The following is a 24,911-nucleotide window of genomic DNA, read 5'->3' on the forward strand; positions in this document are numbered from 1 at the left end:
TCGTGAAAATAGCCCAGACACAAACACATTGCGCTCAGACGGGGGGCGAGACAGATAAATTCGCGACCCACTGAGAAAATTGCCCCAAAATGCCGGGTTAGGGTCGGGGGCACCGTGGGGGGCAGACAGTCTTTTCCCATGGTGGGTGAAAAGAAGGATTAGCAAACAACAGTTGTTAGGGGTGTAGTTTAGGAATTGGGTCACGAAATTGAAGGGTATTGCTTTGCTGTGCAATTTAGACAGATTGGTCTGAATGATTTGTTAAGCATAAATTTTGTTCCTCAGTTAAACCATTGTTAACGTCTTTTTCAGGCAAGAGGCAGTTTATTGCAAATAATCATAACTTGGTCTGTAGTTTTGCAGAAACACTTGTTCAAAATTACTGTCAGGTAGCTCGTACATTGAGAATACATTTCAAAGATTTAGTTTAAAGTTTGTTGAAGAAGTATTACTGTTTCAAATGTTTTTTCGGCAATGCCCAAGGATATTTTCATAGGACAACTTAAGCATTCAAGTTATTGCAGTTCCATGTAAAATGTACTGGATGTTGTAATCAGGCGTGTTGAAACCAAGATGATGAAATCATTGGTTTTAGCTTTGCAACAATAGTTCGTCTGTACGCCAAAACACATTAGTAAGTTGCGGTCATCGACCGATATTTGCGAAAATGAGGGGCTTTCCCTCGACTAAAAACTGATCACAACAAGTTCATTGTGAAAAATCAGGCTATTTGTTAATGAGTTTTCCACCATTAGTCTCACAACACTGAATAATTGTCTGTTTGAACAAACAAAGCAGGAGTAAACAAGAACTACTGAACGGAATACTTCACACAAGGTTTTGTTGTGTCTAAAAAGCAAAAGGTTGGAAGGAATAAGGAAAAGGTCATGTAATACCGGGCTATTTTTGAACGCTAAACCTCTACATAAAATATGTATGTTATGACCTTGTTCAGGAAATAAAAATAGACACAGTCTACCAAGGTGATACGTAACTGTTGAAAATTGGATCTTATGATTCATTGTACAGTAACAAATCTAAGGCCTGTAGTTACACGACTAAGATCACCCGTATTAGCCAAGAAGGGCTTTCTTACAAAATGCAATTGGTGGTCCCAAATGTCAAAAGTCACGTATACGTTGAGGCTTAACACTGTGCTTTATAGTGTGTATGTAATTTATCAATAACTTTGCAATTGTTTTGCTGGTTGGTTTCTCAACAGAATTAACATCAAATGCAAAAGCATGGCATAACTGAACCATATTAAGCTTAAGCTATTAGACGAACAAACCAGACATTGGTGGGTTCCAAGAAGGCTGCCAAAACCCAACTACTACACTCAGACAGCTTCTAATTAAGCGGTGCGACTCGCGACCTTCTGGGGTGTAAGTGCATTGGTCTTAACCGTCACTTCTATTTTCGTTAAGGTGTCGCTGCAATTAAACTGGGTGAATAAACAAAAGCTATTATTGCAAGCCAAAGTGTCGCAAGCGCATTAGTTTATTTGATAATTAGGTTTGGAGGACGTTAATAGATTGCATTATTGTATTCTAGACATCTGTTGTTGCGTAGAGTATGAACAATAGTTTTAAAGCTCAGTTGTAAATGTTGGTTTTAGTTTGTATTTTTGTTGTAAAGTGATTGTCCTCAATACACAGAATCTAGAATTGAATTTGTATTTAACAGTCCATCGTCATGCAGCCTTAAAATTTTGCTGTTGTTTCGAATTTTGTTATTTGAGAGTTTATGACTTTGCAGATTTGTTTGGACAAGGTTGCATCAGTTTCGTATTTAGGAAAATGCAATAGACCAATGTGAAATAGCAAGCTTGCTAAGTTTACCAATCACGCAGTTATCTTAGAACCTATCTTAAAATTCATATAATGAACGCACATGCTTGATACGTATAATGCACAATTTGCTAAAATGTGTTTAGAAGTTCACAAGGAAGGCCCATAGCAATTCTGCCAGGTGCAAAAAGACGTGAGTAGTTGTATGAAATCACTGCGATTTCGCAAACATTTGCAATCCAAAGTAGGTAAACAGAACTAACCCATCACCCGACAAGTGAAGCTAAACGCACGCACGAATGCACATGATACGCCTGCGCCACCGCCAGCGAAAATTGCTATCATTCTGGCATTACTGGCTGTCTGCCATAGTCGACCCATGTCAAACTGCTTAGCGGTAAATCTTTAGGATTTGGCAGTTTTACCGTGAGTAAGTTTTCCCACGATCAACGTTTTTTGTTTCAAGCGTGAACACTAACTAATAGGAAATTGTAAGCGATAGTGTAAAATAAGAGCAACTATGGACTATAAATCAGGAGATTTTCACATTTTTATACCTATTTTTTCATATTTTTTAGGAGTTTAAATTAAATATTTTTTAGGAGATTTAAATGTCACTTATGGCCGAAAGAAAATGGGTACACATTAAACTTCTAATGGCAAAAATAGTCATAAATAGTCATTTAAACAAAAACTCGGCGAAGTTATACTGTCAACATTCAAGCAAGTTCACTATTTATCAAGAGCGCATGCTCACCGTGAAAGACACGATCTAGTCTTGAATCTTATTGTAAGATAAGTGCAAGGAAATTGACTGTCATATTTAACGATAACATCAAACACGGTTCATGGATCGTAACGCACTTTTAAAAATCGCGCCATTTAGCGTTTTTCTCGATTCCGTGTAACGATACACACCAAAAGTCAATTCGCAAAGACACTGGGTATTCTTTACTCTGGAGTATACACTCTATCTGGCCCATCAGGCCCGCTGTAATGGTTGAAAGGGCCCGGGGTTTCAGTGTCTGGGGCGATTTCATCTTATCGGCTGTGATACCGAAGTGAGATTGACACGGGAATTTGCTTGTTACGTGTTGGTGCGAGGGTTGTACCAAGCAACTGGCCATCCGGTATCTTATCTACGCTGTTTACAGCTCAATTTGACGCGTGCTGCGCCTGATAACCAACTGCTGATGCAGAGTGGCGGTGTGTTGTCAGTTTACCACAGAATTGTCTCTAGCAGTAGTAAATTTGCTATGTAACGTGAAACCAGGCTTTCATTTGTATTGAAAATCGTATTTATGTAGCAAAACGCTGTAGCCGTTGGAATCCAATTAACCTTATGGCAGTGCGATCTCGCAATGTCATGTTAAGTCAGGTTCCCACAACGCTAAAGCAGTGAAAAAAGCAAAAAATGCACCCAATTTTATTTTATATTAAACGTGTATTGATTTAGTTGAAATAAGTTTATGAAGATTTGTTTCGTTTGTTTATTACATGTATACAACTCACTTTATAGCATCCTCATCAGTTTCTTATTCAAATACAATTCCACATCAAACAGGAAAAGGATACATATTGCATGTATCTATATCTTTACATCTCTCGTAAACATTTTCCTTCGCTGAGCCAGCAAACATCAATTTTTGCTAAGTTAGCAATCTCGCGTGATCCTCCCACAAGAGGCAAGAATCTGTCACGCAGACCTCGTTATTTACAACGATTCAACCACAACCGAATGCGGCCTGGAATCCCGACGATCTGGCCGACGTGAGGTCAAGCGCGACCAAATTTCGCACGCCTGGCATAGTTGCTGTCATTAAAATGCGTTTCCCACAAAAGGAATTATCACTTTAGCGCGTCAATATTTTGCACCTATCCCTCTGGGGAACGGGTCAAAGTTATTGCTATCGACAAGACACACCCTTGACCACGCCTCTTGTCCTGTTGCGTGTCACTTGGTAATTGGGGCTTGACGAGGTGACACTCCGAACTGTCGCTATTTTGATACGCCTGATTAGAAGATGCGCAGTTTAAAGTTGTTTTGTAGTTACAAATTTGCAGGGCGAGAACTTTACGGCGTCGTACTTGGATGTCCATTAGTCTTAACATACAACAACACTTAATGCGCTACTTTACAACAAGGCATGTTAAGAAACAAGGAACGTTTCTGAACTTTTGCATCGACGCTGTTTTTGAGTCGAGTTTATTTTTTGCTTCACCATTGCATTAAATGATCATCAAGCCGGATATAGCTGCACAACGTAAAAACCTTATGGAGCATAAAATTGTGCCCGTGCACGGACCGTGGCTAAACGCTATACCACATCTATACAATGTTGTCATCTAACGTAACTTCGTCTTTAGGTTTGGTTAAGTCATGAATTTGGCCTCTTCCAAACCATTTGAAACGAGCTGTAACGAATGGACCAGCTGGAAAAACATCTAAAATGCAGCTCTACACGTGTTGCAAACCGCTCGAAATAAGCTCGCAAGTGCACAGCGCTCCATTGCGCCACAACGTGGACAAAGTCGAACATTCTTACAGCTATTGAGAGATGAAAACACAGACTTGTTAGTTCGTTAAAAGTCGACATTCGGACAGTATGAAGTTTGGTGGCCATACATTTGAGGTGGACAGGCAATAAAGGACGGACAGTTGGGTCATCAATTCAACGAAGTGTCATCTGGCCGTCACATACCTACTGGATATACGACAGTGGGAAATAAGCGTGGGCCGGCTGCTGGTTTTCTAACCTTATCTGTTAAGCACCAATGTTGAAACATGCTAAGACATGTCGTCAGTTCAAAGCGGACCTGAATCTCTATTTGCTTGTGGACGGGTTGAGTTTGTTTCGCATATACCCGGCGGTCACGTGTTAGGAGAAACGATCTTTGTCGAGTCACGTGAGTAAACCCCGAAGTTCCTATGATCGATTTTTTGGTTTCTCTCTGGAATTTCAAGTCATTATCATGTTTACAGTAGAATTCAAACAGACGCAGATCAAGAAGGAAAGTCAAGTCGGAATGTGTGCCAAGTACTGTAGTGACTTGAAGGGGTTACGTCAGGTTAAGAATGACGTTCTTCAGGTCATGACCCCTGGCACCTTGGCAATCGTAAAGCGCATATTAAAGCTCCGTTACTGCTTGGCACTTTTACATACGCCGAATTTGAGAAACAGGAATATTTCGAATGCTTTTGCGTGGGATGAGCTTGTCTATTTTGATTCTAGCGGGTTAATAAAGGAACGGGCAAAGTTCGATAGATTTCGCCGTGATTTATCGCCATAACATCGGGCGGACGACAAATTTCGGCCTGAGCGCTGGTAATAAAGCACACGAACGCTTTTTTATTTGCTCTCGGCTCGTTTTTCGTGAGCAAATATTACGTGCAATACCGACGCAACGCAGAACGCTCTACTTAAGATTTTGCTATTCTGCGCCTTAACGTCGACGGCACGTTTTTAGTCGGTGCTAATATTTTAACCCAGCAGGCGGGCCTGTATTTGAACGGCAATATTTCCGTCTTTTGACAGGCTGAAGCATATGCGCCTAGAACGCTTTGAAAAGGCGTTCAGTCAAGATTAGTCAAGAAGCACAACTTTACACATCAAAAGTGCGAGTGATGTGGGTTTAAATGACTTCGTGTGATGGTGCCGATATATGTTATTTAACAATAGATGAGTGCTTGTTCGTTAACGATTCAAGAGTAAGTAGGCGGCAAGGCTTTGTAGGAAAATGCAGGTGGGATTGCTGAACCTATCTTATGTGTTCACGATCCTTGAAATTTATTGATTTTTGAATTATGACTTTCAAAGAGTAAGACAGTAGTCACAGCTCAGTTAAACGTTGTCAAAGCCTGGAATATGTTAGTTTTGAAAAGGAGTGTGTTTTTAAGTGTGATTAATATTAGACCTATTCGATAGGCGTGAAAAAGAAATAGAGATGCATTTAAAGCTATTCAATCCAAGAAGTAGGTTGCTTTAAGCAGTGACAGTTTGGCATTTTGAGCATGAACACCTTGTCACGAGCAGTTACCACAAAATATGGACCAAGTTATTGCGCTCTAATACAAAAACAAGCTTTTTAACATTAAAATGCATCTTTTTCAATGTGTTCGTTAGCGCAAAATAAAAACAAATAGTACGCAGCATCTCAGCATAATCAGACTCACTTTAAAAAAAACGTTGCTAAAACAATGAAAAGGCTCAACATGTGGACAGAAACTAGCGCTACGTAATGGGTCGATGTAATCTTGGCTAAAATTACCCTTGATCAACACTTTGCCCTCAGTTGTGGCATCGTACACGCGTGGGTAATTGTGACGCTCGATTTCGGGTTGTTTGTTTTGGAGGATCGGCTCAATAACTCCAACGTTTGTGGGCTACTGACGTTCAGGGTAACGGGGTGGCTATGTTTGCACGATAAACGCAGAGATAATTGCGAGTTTCGGTACACCCGTACCTTGTCCGTATGAGTGTAACAAGCCTGTTTAACCCATCGGTTTATGCACATCAGTTTAAGCTGTGTCTGTCTGAGTTTTGGGCAAGTCTGCCAACCTGGTCATATTTTGGTCGATTATATCTTGGGAAAGAAATGATTTTATTCATTTCTAAGAATTCGCCTACAAAATTAGCTTAGCTGGGAAAGTGAAATTTACTGTGAACATTCAGTAATCAGCTAAATACATTACTGCCCTGACATATGCAAATAAAACTATTAAAGTTTATTTAAACGAATGCATTTTTTGTCCTAAACATTGTTGTTTAATTGTTGGTAAGAAAATCACTGCAGTTCCAGATGTTTTGTTTTATGATACGTCTATGGCAGCCCTGGTTGTGGACAATGTGAAATTGAAAGTAGTTGTACAAATACACAAAGTGATGTTTAAAATGTAAAAATGTACTGTGGATGTAAGGAAGAAGAGCTTATCAAATACATAGCAACTTAAACACTTTTATGGTGCGTCCCGCTGTAAAACGCTAATAGTCTACCCACACGTGTTCACTTCGCAACACGATAAACATTAAGAGGGAAATTAGTAGTTATTGTATTGACACATGCCAAGTACTTTACCATACAAGGGTTGCACGCCGGCGACTTGACATTGCAAAGGAGTGTTGATAGGCTGGCGCAGCTTGGCAAAAAATATGTACATGTCCTAGCCTCCGGCGTCGGCCAGTAGACGCAAATTTGTTGGTCTGTTTAGACATTTCGACGGCTAATCACTTAGCGGTCTATTAGCTGTTAGCACGCGAGCAAAAAGTCAAAAAACGATCTAGTTGCTTTTTGATGCTGAGTGATAAGCCGGGTTTCATTGCAACAAGGCTGTGCAGTTTTCTTGAATGTTCGCATACAGTTTTATGGCCGAATTGTAGTGGACATATTTGCAAGAGGCGTTGATAATTGTGTTTGCATTTCCGGGTTATGGGGGCTCTTAGGTAACTCACACCATCACGAGTATTACAAAAATAGCCTGGATCGCCAGCAATTGAGACAAAGCATACGACTTTGCGTAGCTAGTGTGAGATAGATGTAGTGTCCCGACGCAGTTCTAAGATAATAAAACCGCAGCACCTGGGTTGGAGCTTGTGGGTGTGTTTAACTGCGAGGTGTCGGTCCAATAGCTGATAAAAGGCGCGTTAAGTATTTACGCAATTTCGTGTAACACTGTTTAAAAGTTGTGCAATGTTTATGATATATGCGTTTTATTTTATTGGGCTTGTTGCATGAACGAAGGTTAAAACTTGTAGGCGGGTATCGTAATCCAAAAATCTAAGTAAGTTTTAAACTTTGTCAAAAATATATCAAATTAAAAAAACATGTTGCTTTAAACCGAGTTAAAATTACTTTTTTTTTAAATCAGTTTTTTTTCGTTTCTGAACTAAACAAATAAAAACATATTAAGAGGACAACTGCGCAACTTTCGTTCGTAAACCTTCTTAAACACCTATTTGTAGACATATGCAGCATAAATCGTGCAGCAATTCTAATAGGTTTTCTGCAAACCAAATTAGCCTAAAACTGTGGGACTTTTAGAAGTAATATCTATTTAACAGCTTGTCCGTATAATTAACCTCTTGTAAGAACCAGGTTAATTTTGAAACGTTACGTATCGCGCTTGACAGGAAACACAGAGGTTCACGACAAAGTGTGATGCTTACGTCATAATCCTGAAAAACGTCAACACGAGCAGAAAACATTACCGCGAAATTAGTTCGATTACACTCCGAGGGCATAACATACATTGGCCCGAACCACAGAGAGCAATGTACCTGTTGAGGTAATGACTGCTCGTGCTAACGGTTTGTTTGGATTCAACTCGTGCCGTGACGTAATAATCATTGTCAAGGGGTAATTACTTAGTGGGCCGTCCGTGTAATAACGTGGCACGGTAAGTGAAGGGGTGGCATAGTGAAAAACGCGCTCGGTTTTGGAATAACATCTGTCTCGAATCATGTATGGGGTTCAGCTCATATGCGCAGGCGTATAGGAGATTAGCGTAGCCATATTTTAGAAGCGACTCATTCAAGCAAGATATTCAAGTATTTGAAAACATATTGTCGGTGTTTAAAGTTTAATGCAGTTGTGAAGCATTGCTTTATGCTGATGCGCATTCGCAGATTTATAGTGTTTTATTAATCTGGTGTGCCAAGTTTTGATGTTGCAGTTTCTATAACAGCGTGAGAGCGTGCCAGCCATGTTGCAACGGTACAAAAGACTCATAACACCTATTAATATCTTAATAGAAGATAAGTCATCGATTTAGCAGTGCGCTCAGGGCTATGACGTCACGTGCACGACGTCACGATATTGTCAAGTGCTGGACGAAGTGCAGTGGTTATGACATGGTTGAGAATCTGGGTGGGAATGAATAACTTAAAAGGTTACTGGTGCCCTGGCCTTGATCTTATATCAACATGCGTCAAACACACCCTGGTAGCTTTCTGAGCGACGAAAACTGAAACAAAGGCGTTTGAGGGTCCACTTTTATGCGTGCCAGGGCACAGAAGGTGTGGAAGTCGGAAGCTACTTTCACAAAACGGTCGCTTTGTTTTAGGCCAATGACTGTAAAATTTGTGGTCCAGTTTTCATGGGGCTAGCTTATATAAGACCGAGGTACATAAACAGCAGGCAGTACCGAAAACCAAAAGTGAAAGAAAAAAATATATGCACGTTTTATAATTTAGGGTACTTCCTGCTACAGTAGGAATTGGGTCAAAGTCCATACAAGGCATTTTAAGCATGTTAGCAAAGCGTGCGCTTGAAGTTTGGCAAAACGTCATTTATTGTGCGTATTCTTTTGTCGTGGTATTTGCACCGAGTATTATTAGCAAGTCGAAAGTTGAAATTGGTGTTCCCGAGTTCAATGGCAGCTTAAGGTTTATTCAAAGTTACATAGTAGATGTCGTTCACAAAACGCCGGGACGTTGTGTTCCCTCTGTTGGAATAACAGTGCTATCAGCCCCGCCGTTACCACATGAAGAGGCGGGCTGTTTTAATGGCTCGTGCAAGGTGGCGGACAACTTTTTTGATGGACCGCCAGATAGATGGGTTATCAGTATCACCCGCTGAAATACTTTTTAACGAGACTTTGTGAACCAAAGGCCGCTTTCCTTGCAAAAAATTTGGGTATTGGGCACAATTTATGACTTTGTTTTACATAAATTGTTTGGAAATGTTTGTTATATTTTCATGTTTGTAGGAGAACGAACACCTACAATGTTTGAGTTTGTATTTTGCCTGAAATAATATCAGTGACTTTTTGTTTTGCAGCGACATTAGCGAACTAGGACATACCTAAAGTACGACCTGTGTAAAAAAAACTGAACCTATTTATAACGTACAAACTTGGAGTATTAAACAACAAAAGATACGTCACATTTGGATACAAATGGATTTACAAAAGTGCTCATTTACATTCTTATTTCTCGTTCTTTCACAGTAAGTAAAAAAGAAAACCTGTTAATGCACGTTATTGCATGATGACAATTTGCAGCACTTATTTTGGTGTAAAGTTAACTTGTAGATTTTTCACAAGATTAAAGACCTTTTTTCGGTGCTACTGGTCAATAATGTTGTTTAAACAAAACGCATTGAACAAACCCCCTTAAAACCAAACTTTTGCTGCTGTAAGAAATATGTAACAGGTATTATCACACGCAGAATCAGAGCTAGAAGACAAAATATGTCATATTTTATGAGAAAATACCCGAAACAAGTCAAAACTCGAACCAGCAACGTAACGAATTTTTTATAACCGCACAACCTCTTTGACCACAGCAACAAATTCATACAGGATCACATGCACAAATTTCCATATTACAAGCCTTCTATAACAAAATGAAATCAGGGTTTATCTGTTTAATCTTAACTTAAAAATTTAGGCCAAAACATGTTCCCAAAACGGAGAAGTGATTCATGTTCGCGTAATCTCATATGGTAAACTCCAGAAGTTCGGCACTCGAGACAAATACATAAGGCATTATTCATAATACAAATGTATACAGTATCTGTTTGCCAAAGATTAAGGCAAAGTAACAATCTCCTTGCTGTAGCTTGCGGGTTAACTGTGTGATCTTCAAATAGGAACAAACAATCGCTTTATGGTTCCTAGCAACTTTTAACTTAGCGGCAAGATCTTCCTTTGAGGCTTACAGTAATGTAATCCACACATACGCGTCGGTTTAAACAAGATTAAAGCGAATTTTCTTCGAGAAACGCCGAAAAGCTGACTTGATTTCGACAAGCGATGGATTTATAAGCTCTTTTTTCACTCAACGGGTGGTCTGTCGGTAATCTTTCATTTGGACCCAAAACAAAACCGAATTACAAATTTAACCAACTGGACAAGCTGGTAGTGAACACAACAATTCGACAATATATCCAAAAATATAGTAAGCTTTTGAAACACTATACACAGATCTGTTCACAAGTTTAATGAGGAAAATAACGGCCCAAAAAGACTTAAAAAGCGCAGATGATGGCATTAGCATTTGTCGAAACGTTTGATTAATGAAGCATGTCGCTTTTAAGTCTATTTGGACCGTTATTATCCTTATTGATATATTCAGCCTTTCGTTACAAAACATGACATGCGAATAGTCTACTGATAATATCCACTTTTTACAGGACCCTCGCGTATAAAGATTATTACCATTTGGGTGGCGGGCACCACGAACCTCGCAGGGAATCTCGACTTACTACTCGTATCGTATGTGGGAATGTACCCGGTTTAACGCCAAAACAAGTAGCTCTCTGCAATGAAGACCCACATGCCGTTGCATCGGCCATACAGGTAAGCTATACTCGTTTGTATTTGCCAAGAGGTTTGGTGACTTTTGCTGATGTTTGCGCAAAAAATCGTTCGGACAGGAAAGAGTAATGTATGAATAGAATTTGAGAACATTTTTTTTCTGTCGCTTGGTCCAAAATTTTCTGCTTTGAGCAAGGATAAAAACTAAAAGCTACGATTTACAAAAGTGGCGAAAATAATAACTCCGGAAGCGCGAAATATGCGTAGTTTATTTGTTGATACGCCGTAATATCCCTTTTCCATCGTTCTACTCCACCCATCATTGCACTCTAATGGGATGTTATGATTTTTAACGACGCAACGTGAATTAAATCACAGTGAAAGGTTTAAAAATGGGAAACTGATTTGAGTGTTATGGTGTCGTCCCTTGGGCGGGCAGTGAAATGTTATTTTCTGCACTGTGGGTTGTTGAATTTCCTGTTCCAGGCATTTTAAATGTCATCTTCCACGGAGGATGTAAAACATGGCATAATATATAGCTTTGAAAAAAATTGTAGTACCCAGTATGTACTGTATTTGTGGAAAAACTGGATCACATGTTTGAATGAAGTTTGCATACAACTGCAGCACAAACGTTTGACATAATATCATTACCGTTAAAATTAAAGTAAAATTTCAAACTTGCCCGATTTAATAGGTCACAGCGTTTGATATCTGCTGTTTGATGTGGTATTTTAACAATTTTAAAGCAAAATTAAAAACCTTATTTATTTGGTTGAATTTTGCAGGGTCTTCATGTTGGAGTACACGAATGCAAGCGACAATTTAAAAATCATCGTTGGAATTGTAGTTCACTGGAAACGAAAAACAAGATGCCTTTTAATAGCGCGTTTCTTAAAAAAGGTAACAAATCACGTTCATAGTGCAAAAAAACGAAGAGATTTTTAAATACATTGTTTTTCACGCAATCACTATTTTATTTATAAAAAGCCTTTTAAATTCTTTTAAAACTTTTGAGGCACACGAACTAAAAAGTAGCAAAGCTTAGAATAAAATTAAAGTAACATACAAGTCAGTCATTTTGCAACTAGAAACAATTTGACAAAAACTTTTGCCATCTTTATTAAAATAAACATTTTTTTTGAAATTTTTGGTGAATGGTTTGAGGGGTATGGCAACACTTTTGAGTTTTTCATTAAGTAACCTTCAAGGCAAAAGTTTCGAAAAGTTCAATAACAGTATTATATCGATTTCAGCCTCCGGTTTCAAGGAGTCGTCATTCGCTTACGCAATCACGGCTGCTGGTGTCGCCCACCAGGTCGCGCACGCGTGCAGCTTGGGCAAAATCAACGAGTGTCATTGCCCACTGTCAGCAGGACGGCGGAAAAAGATAAAGGTAATTTTCAAATTTTAGCTATTAACGCACTTACACAAAAAACCAAACTCAAGACGCCAATTAGTTGCTAACTTCAATCAGTTTTGTGCAGAATATGCAAATTTCAACTTTACATATTTTGTGATTTCATTTACATTATCCTAAAACGCAAATGACAACATGTGAAAACAAATTGCGCATATCCAGAAAATTGCTTTAAAACTCAACTACATAGCACAATCGACAGACATTTACATCTTTGCTTTACATTTAGGCCATAAATAAACAACATTTTTCGCTCACAGGACAGTTTCAGTGCTGGAGACAACGTGAATCGCTTCAAATACTTTGGCTGTAGCCATAACATTAACTTCGCCATCAATTATTCGATTAAGTTTCTTGATCCGGAATCCACCAAGGACCACACTTCGATGGTCAGACAACATAACAACAGAGTCGGCCGACTTGTAAGTACAACTGTTTTATTTCCAACTTAAAAACTAACATGCAATTTAAGTATAGTTGTTTGATATAAACACTGAACATTTTTCAATTCGTTGGCAGTTTATAAGTGTCCAAAGGTTTGCCAAAGAAAATAGAGCATATCATTAGGCAATACTAAACAAACGCATTAACCAAGTGTTGAAAATCTGATGTAAACTTTAAAAGTAAATTATTAAAACATATAAATTAGTGGAAGTTGCACTGACAACAAAACAGAGATTAAACTTTTGAAATAAATTGTATTTTCTGAATACTATCTGGCAGCAATTTCTTCATATTAGTGAAAAGAATGACTAAAAAATGTAGAACCACAGAAAATATCGGTGTGTGCGGTTTGTAGTGTTAAATCGGTGATTGTAAATCCTACATAATTTTGTTCAGATTGTGGGCCAAAACATGAAACGATCTTGTCGTTGTCATGGGATTTCAGGATCATGTAACCAGGAGACTTGTTGGTATCAGACACCCAACTTTCGTGAAGTTGGAGAAATGATCAAGCGAAAATACGAATCTGCCCAATACCACGGCGAACTACCGTAAGTTACATCAGTACATCAATGACAATGTGATCAAGAATATGAAAAGCAGATAGAAATACTAAAAAACTGCCCAAAAGTTTGTGTACAATGAATACATTCCAATACAATAAATCATTGCATTGATGATAACAATAGCGATTGTTGAAATATCTGTAATAGAATGTATTCATTGTTCAAACACAAGTTCACTGGCAGTTTTGGATTTAGAAACGCAACTGTTACGTTAGAAAACTCTACGTGTTACGGTGGTTTGTAGAATATTTGTTTTCTAATGTCTGAGTCGACAAGAATGCGTTGTGCGCTCCACGGCAGCACCTGGTTCGCTGATACAGTTTAATCCAGTTCGTGATATCATCAGTCAACAAGGTGGAATTTCGCTATCTCAAGAACAGTTAGGCGCGCGAGCTTTTGCCTATTTTTACTTAATGGCGTTATAGGTTACTTAACTAAGGGACTTTTTACCGAAAAAGGCACGAAAAAAATTAAGCTTGAGCTTAGTTTACCGAAGTTTTAACGTTTACCAAAGGTATATTTTACAAGTAAATAGTTTTCGCAATTCAATTTGTACGTTTTTACCAAAATCACCAACGGTTTTACAAACAATTCGTAACAGCCTTACACAGAAAACACATTTGTACCAACGAATTCGGTACATTCCCAGCCTAGCCTTGTACAGCTCAGCAGATTCTATTAGTAGATCGCAATTTATGGCCTCATTATACAACGGAGGCCGCCGCAATTAAAATGACAAACACGGTACACGCGAAATATGTTGATCTCTGTTTGTACAGCGGTCACAAAAGCATGGCGCAACACAACTGGTTTTTAGGCAACTTGTTTGTTGATAACTTCTGGGAACGTGGAAAGCCACAAAAACCTATTTCGTGTCATCTTTATCTGGCGACGCCAACGGGTATAGACAAGAGATATGGCTTCGTTATCTTTGCCTGGGTATGGCACCATCGGTGTACGACCACTGCCAAAAAACACCAGAACACGAAGATTGCGCAACGGGGTCATGGGTTAAAGATGGGGTTCTACAGATAAGCGTTACCTCGAATTTCGAAGTAGACATTATGCAGTACAGCGTACTATACACGAAAACGTGCGCCCAAGCATTTTGTTCATATTCGTCATAGTATAAATGGTTTAAACTTGGGTTCATCCATTTGTCTACCATGGAAACAAATATTACCTAAGTTTAATCACGAGTTACCACACTTACACCATTTTTGTTAATTGATAAACGCCTAATACACCACATACAACAGTACATAATGCCGTTTCTGCTAAATTAGGGCGCAGCTTCCTTGAAAAACGCCAGTTACAGCGTTCCTGTGGCGTTCCACAGTTTAAGTTCAAAATTCCAGGTGTATATATAAAGCATAATCATGATAAACCACGTTTAACCCAGAAACTTAACAAATCTATGTAACTAATCCGTACCGCAATGGTCTATTAAGGCAAGCATGTCACTTTGGCGTTTGTTTTTACTTTTGTTAAAATGTGCGTTATTGCGTCAAAGCCGGGTCGTGAATGTTACACGCGTATTAAGCGCCTTTTTGTCTTCTGCCTTCTGCCTTCGGGCTTCGATTGTTTAAAGCCTAACAAGCCGTAAGTATTTCAGTTTTATACCGTCTCGATACGAAAGACCTTTTATTTGGTCGCCAAATGCCTACAAAGTGGCGTGTAAACACGACAGGGTCCCACCCAATATCTTACATACGCACAGGTGCAAATTTCAGGGTCTCGCAGTTTTTTTGACCGCAGACCTCTGGGCGATAACGCGCTGCAAGAAAAGTTAAGATGTGTTTATGTGGCGCAAAAACACACCACAAACCGTGCTCGGAACGCGAAGCCCTGTCACGCAAGTAAAAACACCGCGCAAAATGAGTAATTTTTGCCTGACTTTGGACCACAAATGCCCGCAAAAGCTCTCACACGTTGTCCGATGCCATAGATTGACCCGAACCGACCGCGAAATATTTTTAACTCTTCGTTGAATATTTGTCACCTCGTGGCATCGATATCTCTGACCGGATCGCCCCTGTGATTAATCTCTCATTGGCGGCTTTGGCTGTTTGCGAGATCCCGAAGCAGTAGATAAATTTTAACCCCCTGCGCTCTTTCTCATTAACTTCAGTTTTTTAACCTTGAGATATTTTGACCGATATGACGCTGGTTCGATGTATTGGGTTGATCTGATATCGCTAGATATGTCGTAGCTGCGGTGCTGGGGTGATTTTATGTTGATAGCATGGCGATTTTTTTCCTGTGATGATTTAAAAGCGGTTTGTGCTTCCTGTAAGGCTGACGAACACAGAAGGTTTCCACAAGAATGTCTCCAATATGCGATCAAGGAGAATAGACAATCCGTGTAAATTGCAATTGTCACACAAAAATGCCAGAAAATAAAGCAAACTCCAACTTTTCGTAACAAAAACGGCTTGCAGCATTTTAAGTTTAAGCTATTTCGTACGGCAAAAGCGAATAATTTCGATAAAACCTACGTTTAGGGCGAATACATTTAGGAAAACATGCTTCAAAAGCGGCCAAGTCACAGCAATTAATCACAACGCACCCAAATATTTAATTAAGCGCTCACGGTTCAGCAAAAAATGACTGAGAGGTCATGCGTTGGTGATAAACGATAGCAGTGAAGTTGACATCGGTTTTGCAACGGAAGAGGCTTGTCAGAACGGAGTGAATCATGAAATGCATTCACAACAGTGTAGCGATTTTACATGGGAGATTTATATCGGAAACCGATCAACGAGGATCTTAGCAGCTGCGACGTGGTGTGCTGTATTTATTGACAGTAGTCTTGTTTGTGCAGACGATGTCGGTAATAATTCGTTACTCTTGCTTGTTTTTATGCACGACCTTGCCTTGGACGAAATGGTTTACTAAACTAACTTATGCTGGCAAATGCATTTTTTTGTAAAACTACGAAAACCAATATACGACCTGCTAAAAAAATCTAAAAAAACATTCAACTAAGTTTTTGAATTACTTTACAAAATGATTTGCTAATTTCTTTCAAAATGTTTGCGACAATTAAATGCATAAGCCAATCAGCAAATGGACACAAAACTAAAAAGAAGTATAACAAAACTCAAAAAATTAAAAAACATTTAAACGTATAGTAACGCAATCAATTTTACAGCCTTAACAAATGATGCAATTACCAAAATATGCGTTGTGGGACAAACAACCGCTAATGGGACAAACAACCGCTCAATGTTGGGAAGCCTCTTTGGTTTAGTATTACTTCACTAAGGCATAGTTTGCGCAATTTCTCCACATGAGCAGCATGGGTGGCTTATGTTGTGTAAGCTTATGCGGCAACTTAAGTCGTAAATCAAAACTTTGCTCGGGGCCCAACTTATATTTCATGCAATCAGTCGAAATTTGGAGTAAATAAGGCAAGCGGAAATCGTACGTGTGTGTGGAAAACAAGATTCTTTACAGGTGTTGTAAGACAGATTAAGTCTTGGCCCACGTCTTTTTGGAGCTTGCCACACATTTAAGAGTGCAATTTGCAAAGGGACTATAGGCTATATCTAAACCAAAAGTCAAGGGAAGCTGGTATCAATGAACTCTTTTCTTGACTGTTTCTAGTTGGTTTAGAATTAAATTTATAACGTCATGTGTTGGAATAGGAACTGTGGGATTTTTGAACACAATTAACAACGTGTAATTTTGCATTTACAGAAGCAACAACAACGTACGACCCAACAACGCAGTCTCAACGGCAAGCAACGATGCACTGCTTTACTACACCACGTCCCCACGATTTTGCAACCCGAATCACAGGTTAGCTGTGGCAGGAACTAAAGGTCGCACCTGCAGTCGTACAGCGCCACCTAGCGACCCCAGTAGCTGCCATCATATGTGTTGTTCACGGGGTTACGACACCCACAGGGAGGTACGACACGAAAAATGTCACTGTCGGTTTCATTGGTGCTGCTACGTGGAGTGTCAAAACTGTACCGTATCTGAAAGAGTCTCCGTGTGCCGCTGATGGATACGTAAATGGTTCAGAAGAATGGACCTTTATGGGTCTATCGCACTGTGTGGTATTAGGCGACGAGCACCACGTAGCGGATAAACATTCAAATGTTTTCAACCGTTAACAGTCGCCCAAGCGTTAGTGAAGGACAGCGCTTTGTCATATCAGTATTCCTGCAACGGTTATTGGACAAACGGATATCTATGCATCACAACACAGACAAGTCGGGAATTTTGCGATGCTTTTATGCAACATCAACGCAAGGCGCAAGATGAACTTAAGTTGCTGAAGGACAGCGTATCATTTGATAAGGTGTTATCTTTTTTTATTTTGATTGTTTCGTTGCGTCTTGTTCGAACTACTTGCCAAAAAATGCGTTTTTCGAACAAAGTACAAGTCCAGTTGCATTTACTATTCATTTTCTTCAAGCATAAACAAGCAAAGGCTAAGGAAGAAGTTTTTTTTCTGCAAAGAAGTATTTTTTCGCACACATATCATTATGTCAAAATGTGGTAAAATTGGGTTGGGGTAAATTTACCAAATCTAAAATCAATTTTATTTCGGAACCGTGCAAGTTCAAAACCTGTTTTTTTAAAAAAAACAAATTTTGATCGTTTTCGTTAGATACGTACGTAGTCATTGCCATACATGAGCAGCAGCTCATAATCATATCAACACAACAAACCCTGCCACGTTAATAACAACGTGCTCTTTTTTAGACCATTGAGCAACCGTCAACTTTTTTACGCAATTTATTTTCTCGTTTTTTTTTGTAAATGAGATGAAAAAGTTATATATTTCTTCTCTCCTTATTTTTACTTTTCTAATTCTATCTTCAAGTGCGCTTATACAGTCCTTACACCAACTCGCCAATTCGACACAGTTCAATAGAACACGTTTCCGTATGTGATAACAACTCTTTTTAATATTTACTTCGAAACGAAACCCGAAACAAATTTTCAGCATGTTCCATTTTGTGTGAAACCGATTTCAATGCAATTTGTCTCTTTGCGTTCAAGGGTATTTTTTTTAATTCAGTTTCCAACTTTTTTCTATTACATTTTCGCTTTTCTTCTCTTTTTTGCTTTATTTATGTACACGTTTTCAATTTTAATAAAATTGCAATAACCCTTCAGTTACTTGCGTAATCACTTCGGGGCATGAAACCCAAAAAGTCAGTTAAGTTTCTTCAAGGTAAAAACTTAGAAAAAGATCAGCAGAGTGGACAATACGAAAGCAGTTTTTAAGTTTACTGTTTAAATGCAATCAACGTTAGGGCAGGCCAACGTTGTCAACGAAACGTTTAATGAAGTGTTTAAACTTAAATTATTTCTGTGAACTATATATCCTGAAGTGAACAATCATTTCGCTTTCGCATGCCGCTTTAGAGGTTCTTATTTCAATTACGGCCACCTGTGTCATCACAGAGCCCAAATATGAAGGTTAACAACCAAACATGTACGCCCAGTTAGTCAGTTACATAAAAATTATAGAGATACAAAGATTTCGGTTTCGGCCGAATAACGAAGATTCGGTTTCGGCCGAATAATGTGGTTGCGATTCGACCAAAACCGAATCTTTAACGTGTCCAACTTAAATGCGTAAATCGTCTCTTTATAGCCTAACTATTGTACCACAGAATCTTTAAAACCGTGCAAAAACTAACAGCGCGTCAACTAATATAGTTTTTAAAGCCAGAAACGTTCAAAACTAAATCATAATGTAACAAAATTATACATTTGTGCATATGTTTTTGTGTAAAAAGCGTACTCTTTCAACAGTTTAACAAATAAAATAAATTAGGCAAAGTCCTCAAACAATCTGCAAAAAATGCCTACCTGTTACTTTACTTTCTTGAATCACGGTCCAGATAGACACCTTTACGCCTTTTCGCATTTTCAGCAGTGGCAATCTTATTTACTACTACAACTAATGACCAGCAACTAACTCGTCTATTAAATACATAGTACATATGTAAACAATGAACTGGTAATTTGACCCACGAACAAAAATATGTTACAAACAAAGCAAATTAAACCTTTAAACTTGCCTCAAGTAGAATTCAAATTAAAATGCACATCAGACAACAAGTAAAGGCGAAACAAAACTTCGAAATGTTTGTTAGTTTTAAACCCAACCCGTGCCTGAATTGTGACATTAATAACGCATGAAAACTTGTTTGAATTTAAGTACAAATCTGCATTCCTTTGCTTCTGATGCTAACTCCACGTTACAGCCGTTGTCAGTTGAACAATCAGTAGTTTTCCTGCAGTGCTTACCAAACGCGTCTTTCGTAACAATCAACTATTCGGGAATTGTGCGCCCTTTGACACGTCATAATGCCCAAAGCACAGCAGGTAAAAGCAGAAAAGCATCAAGTTGTTTGCGTTTTTATTAATTTCGGGTTTTACTTGACGATTGAGGTGTTAATACATTGATAAAGGCAACCTGAATAGGACGATGGAACTTCAGTACAAACAATATATTGGGCAGAAGAGCTCCATTCAGTTTATATTCTAGTAACACCACCTGTTCTGTTGTCTACAACTGTTTTTGCAACTGGGCTTTCTCTGACCTTAAATTACCCTACTAATAGTCAAATTCGGATCAAATTTACATCTGACGACAACGAACTAGGTAAACATCATACAAAGGCACCCATTCAATACATGATGTTTATTTAGATACACAACATTGGTAGACTGTGATGTAATTTGTAACCAGTTACATGATTTAGAAATACTCTGGCAAAAGTAACTTCCATAGAAATAGATTTATTTCACATCGATTCGCGAAAATGAGTGATCAACACCGTATTCGTTTTCAACATAGACCTCGTATTTGCCACTGTCTTTCTTCGTAGCATTTTTTATGGTTAGAATTGTAGTGTCTCCATCAATATCCCAGAATAGGTGGTCATCCTCATCAACGTCTTCGCCATCTTTTGCCCAGCCAACCTGTCGTCATTAAAATTAATTACATGCATATTAACACATTTGAATTCCGAATAGTTTCATTTGAATTCCAAATAAAGTTTATTTAGGATTTATTTAAACAGGTTTACGTTAAAATCAACACCTTTGGCCATTTTGTTGAAGTCCATGCCCAAAATATATTTAACAAAGACTCATAAAAACCGTGTAACTCACATCAGGTTCTGGGTCTCCAACGAGTTTAGCCGTCATTGTGATAGTTTTACCGCACTTGCAAACTTGATTCGGTGGCCCTTTCTCGATCTTAGCTGGGGCTTAAAAACAGTTAGATTTAAAAAAAAAATTTAAATTATAGTTCCTAATGTGAAAGGAATGAGGAAAGCTATTTAGATTTAACAACCCTAAAACATACATTGTTTCTTTTGTTTCTTTACACATGTTATAGATTTATTTGTCTTCGCAAACGTACGCAATAACATGACTCCTATTTGTGTCTTGCATTAAACAACGAGATATCTTATCAAAATAAGCTGCTTACTGTTAATAGTGACTTTGGCAGAGTCAAAAGCTTCTCCGAACTGGTTGTACGCTTGACACGTGTAAGTACCGAAGTCATTTGAATTTGTGTTTTTTATGACCAACGCACAAAGATCTGGCAGTTCAAAGACGATCGTATATTTGGTACCCTCGTCAATTTTTTGACCATCCTTAAACCACCTGCAACAGTTACATGAAAGTTAACCATAAAACACAAAAAATCTTGAATTTAGGTAAATATTCAAACAATATTTAAGACTTTTAAAAGGTAGGCCTAATCACAAGATGAAATAACAAAAACGTGTATAGTAGCAACTGGTTTCAGAAATACATGTGTGAAACATATCATTGATTTGCATACTTTACTGTGGGATCGGGAAACCCAGAAAGACGACCTTCAATTCTTGCTGAGCTGTCCGAAAGTGAATTTACGTCTTTGAGTTCTTCCACAAATCTGAAGCAACGTGAACCAGAATGTAAGCAGAGCAAGTCCAGGCATTAGTTTAAAGGGAGAGAATTAAGTCAGATTCGGACATGAGTGCCATGCAGTCTTACACATTTGCTTCGCAATTTCTCTTTCTTTGCACGAATGTTAATAAGTACAGGAAGTGTATGAATATACAGTTGCACACCTAGTTAAACAATATAGGCTTGTCTGGTAAATTGAAATTTGGTATATATTGGATAAACTCACATTTTGAGATGGTTATGGTTTATTTTATAACCCTAATGTACAACCTAATCACGCTGGATAATAAACATGCTTTGGCGACCTGAAAGAAACACTATTTATGATTTACAAACCTTCAACTAAGTTGAATATAATTTTTTAAGCAGCAAAAAAGAGGTACTATCTTGGTATGCACAATTTACCTTGGTGGTCCATCTTCCTTAAACTTCTTACGCACTTGATGGCCTCGAAATGATTTTTGGATCATACGAGCCGCCATTTGGACCTTCTCATCTTTAAGGTTGATGCCCGGAGGAGCCACCGGTTTTGACGGCATGGCGCTTCTGCGATAAAGCGAAATTTTTTATACATTGCAGCTATTTTTGTTCCACTAAATCGTGCAAAATGTGCAAATGAATCGCTGTTATTTGCTCAGTATAAAATGATATTATTAATGGCATACTTCACACAACGTTAAACCTGGACAAAAATTAGGTTTAGGCTATATTGCTGGTGCTGTTATCATTTGTGTATAACTGAGTGGGAAGCATTAAAGTTGATTAAAGAAAAACGTTAAGCGATTTACTAGCAAAAAGCGCTGCCCCTAAATTGCGCAAATTACTGAAAAAGCATGTATAAATTATACATTTACAACCGGTAAAATCATAAGTTATATCCTTTCCGGAAGAATAAAACATGAGTACGAACGCTCCACTTACCTTTAGGCCTAGACGTCGACACAGGCAAACAGCAACTGAACGGTTTTCTAACAACTCGCCTTCTAATACAGAACAACTACTGTTATGAATCCTTAAGCTACAGGGTAGCAGGGGTAGCGGGCTCACCCCCATGGCCCTCCACATCGCTCAGCTATTTTGCCATCTGACAGCTGACGGTGTTGGCGTCACGGAGGCTTCGAGAAGCAAGATAGCTCAACTGGGATTTTAAATCTCTGGAGAGGAGAGATTGCTTTTTCTTCAAGCCTTTTTTGGAATGCCGGCAGCATCTGCGTTTGTGTCAATTGGTTTTAAATGTAGTGGGTTACGATAGCTGTTGCTGGTTTGTTTTTCATCGTCTTCTTGTAATCGGGAACGTTTAACTGGGTTAAAAGTCATTGGGACTTATGTAATCTTTGCATTTTTTTAAATTTCCAATTAAACATCATATTTATAAAATATTGCATCAAGTATCCACACAAGAGCTTTAAAATGTTTCGACACTATCTGTTTTGTCTGGATGTCTAGATCAGCTGCTAACTGATTATGATTTCAACGATTTGCTACTGAAGAAACAAAAAATGTAAAATTGCCGACGTTGTGTTACAAGGTGTAACATTACTGCCTTTGTGATGAGTTGTTTGATTGTCTTGTTTTTATTTTAGGCGGGCGGGTAACGCCTTAATTCGTTGTGCTTGCGATGAGTTGGCAGTCGAGCTGGCTGCTGATATGTTACATTTACAAGATGCGTTAAATCAGTGGTCGGCAACCGCCGGTCCGCGAGGAGTTCGCTACCGGGTAGTTTTTCAGGTTAAATGCTTGAAAACATTTAAAGCAGTGGTCGGCAACCACCGGTCCGCGGCCCGGTACCGGTCCGCGAGGAGTTCGTTACCGGGCCGTATTATTTTTCAGGTCAAACGCTATAAAACATTTTGTCCATATGTCCCGGGGATGTTTAACTAATTTAGGCGTCTTCTTTGCTAAATATTTCTAGTTTTTTGAAGACCGGTCCGCGAAAAAATTTCACTTTAAAAAACGGTCCGCAGTAGAAATAGGTTGCCGACCCCTGATTTAAAACAACACAAATGGCTCGGACAGGATTAGAAGCCACGACCTCGTAAACAGACGGCGGTTGCGCTAACCACTCGACCATCTTGAAGAGCATGCAGGCTACACTTATAAATGCTTTACTTTACTCAAATTCTGTCATATTCACGTTTGCTTACAGGCAAAACCCCGTCTGATAGAAACGCACAAATTCACATCTAATGTAGTTGTTTGCTGCTAGAAGAGGTCAAAGTTTTGTTTCTCTAATTACGGTAGATGTCGCCACATGCTGCCGCAAGTAGGCCTATATTGGCTGTTTTCAATGACAAGGTACTTGGCCGAATGGTCCGGCGCGCCTGACCAACAAGCTGAGTTAATAAAACCTGATCGGAATTCGTCCCCGGGATCATTTTGCGTTCAAACCCCGTGAAAAAACTTCTTTCGTGACAAATTAACAAATTTTCAAACAGATCAACCTTTTGGTTTTTCGTTTAGATTTCATCTGTTTTGTTTGTTTCTTTTTCAAAACAGCCTAATTTTAGTCGAGTTATTTAATTGATCAGACTTCGACACGTCTACAAATTTAAAAAAAAATAGTTGATCTGTGCTCTTACACCATTTACTCTCGTGTAGGCTATCTTTTAAACCAGGGCTTCCCAAACTTTTTTGGTCGCGACCCCTTTTAATCTCTTTAAATTGTCTGCGACCCTTCTAAAAATACCGGGGCGCGACTTTTGATCATCAGAGGCGACGCCTATACCGTGTGCAGTATCTGTACCCTAATGGGACCAAATACCCATGCATTTTACGCGCTTTAGCTTTTAGTTTCTGTCACATTGTTTTGCAAATAGGCACTTGACTCAATTTCTTTTTGTGTTTTGGACAAATGCTGAGCGTCGAGAACATAAGCACGTACGTACGGAAAGATTATTTGCCGAATGAGCAATTTTAACAACGATTTAGGTTTTAAGTAATTTGTTACGGCGGAAAATATAAGTATAATGTAAAGTTAAAATAAAAGTAAAATATTAAAAGTAAAATGTATGATGTATTGTTCCCGCCTAAACTAAGGTCACCTCAGCTTCACAAACGGATATTAAACACTGCCTGGAAATCGCAAATTTATTACCTATTTTTATTTTTTTATAGGTGGAAGTTATTGAGATTGTTATTTTGTACAAAAGTTCTTGAGCAGATGTGGGCAGTTAGATTCAACCAGAAACACGAAAGCTTCAACAGTTAAAACCTAATTTAATTGTTACTACAGCACGTATACGTATAGCAGGTGTGGCCAACACGTCGATCGCGATCGACTGGTCGATCGCCTGCTTTTGACTGGTCGATCGCCACTAAATTCTCTGGTCGATCGCCTGCTTTTGACTGGTTGATCGCCACTAAACTAATCAAACGCTTATTAATTGAAAAACAAATTAAATATTATAAAACAGCACTTCTGTCATTTTGAAACAACGCACACATGTGTAATAAGACAATACCTAAGTAATTGTCACTTTCTTTGTTGCGTAACAATT

General features: G+C 38.7%; 3 protein-coding genes across 6 annotated transcripts in view; 1 reads left to right on the forward strand and 2 right to left on the reverse strand.

The window, feature by feature from the left end:
* The window catches only part of LOC145203789 (diacylglycerol O-acyltransferase 1-like), a 72,017-nt gene extending 52,593 nt beyond the window's left edge, over nucleotides 1-19,424 (reverse strand). For 3 of the 4 annotated variants that reach the window (XM_080076100.1, XM_080076099.1, XM_080076097.1), the window contains exon 1: nucleotides 11,809-11,868. The gene's annotated coding sequence lies outside the window, so the exon portion shown is untranslated. Of the gene's footprint in view, nucleotides 1-11,808; nucleotides 11,869-19,314 lie in introns of those variants that run through there. The other variant, XM_080076098.1, reaches the window with a different exon arrangement.
* LOC145203791 (protein Wnt-10a-like) lies at nucleotides 9,571-18,611 on the forward strand. The gene is made up of 7 exons (XM_080076103.1): nucleotides 9,571-9,734; nucleotides 10,923-11,088; nucleotides 11,835-11,949; nucleotides 12,303-12,442; nucleotides 12,727-12,888; nucleotides 13,307-13,461; nucleotides 17,179-18,611. The coding sequence occupies exons 1-7, from the start codon at nucleotides 9,685-9,687 to the stop codon at nucleotides 17,486-17,488; spliced, it is 1,098 nt and encodes a 365-aa protein (XP_079932229.1). The 5' UTR covers nucleotides 9,571-9,684; the 3' UTR covers nucleotides 17,489-18,611.
* Nucleotides 19,425-20,190: 766 nt separating the features above from the next.
* On the reverse strand, nucleotides 20,191-22,890 carry LOC145205096 (SPEG neighbor protein-like). Its single transcript, XM_080077745.1, has 6 exons — nucleotides 22,336-22,890; nucleotides 21,820-21,960; nucleotides 21,308-21,400; nucleotides 20,948-21,126; nucleotides 20,626-20,723; nucleotides 20,191-20,433 (listed from the first exon to the last, which is right to left on the reverse strand). The coding sequence occupies exons 2-6, from the start codon at nucleotides 21,951-21,953 to the stop codon at nucleotides 20,251-20,253; spliced, it is 687 nt and encodes a 228-aa protein (XP_079933871.1). The 5' UTR covers nucleotides 21,954-21,960; nucleotides 22,336-22,890; the 3' UTR covers nucleotides 20,191-20,250.
* Between the last annotated feature and the right edge of the window lie 2,021 nt (nucleotides 22,891-24,911).

This window comes from Phallusia mammillata, chromosome 8, assembly GCF_965637545.1.
Source record: "Phallusia mammillata chromosome 8, kaPhaMamm4.hap1.1, whole genome shotgun sequence".
Classification (NCBI taxonomy): Eukaryota; Metazoa; Chordata; class Ascidiacea; order Phlebobranchia; family Ascidiidae; genus Phallusia; species Phallusia mammillata.

Coding starts and splice junctions, on each gene's coding strand:
- LOC145203791 (XM_080076103.1), top strand. CDS start 9,685: ATGGATTTACAAAAGTGCTCATTTACATTCTTATTTCTCGTTCTTTCA. Junction 11,950..12,302: donor TAGCGCGTTTCTTAAAAAAG/GTAACAAATCAC, acceptor TATCGATTTCAG/CCTCCGGTTTCAAGGAGTCG. Junction 12,443..12,726: donor GACGGCGGAAAAAGATAAAG/GTAATTTTCAAA, acceptor TTTCGCTCACAG/GACAGTTTCAGTGCTGGAGA.
- LOC145205096 (XM_080077745.1), bottom strand. CDS start 21,953: ATGCCGTCAAAACCGGTGGCTCCTCCGGGCATCAACCTTAAAGATGAG. Junction 21,127..21,307: donor TTTCCCGATCCCACAGTAAA/GTATGCAAATCA, acceptor TAACTGTTGCAG/GTGGTTTAAGGATGGTCAAA. Junction 20,434..20,625: donor TTGGAGACCCAGAACCTGAT/GTGAGTTACACG, acceptor TAATGACGACAG/GTTGGCTGGGCAAAAGATGG.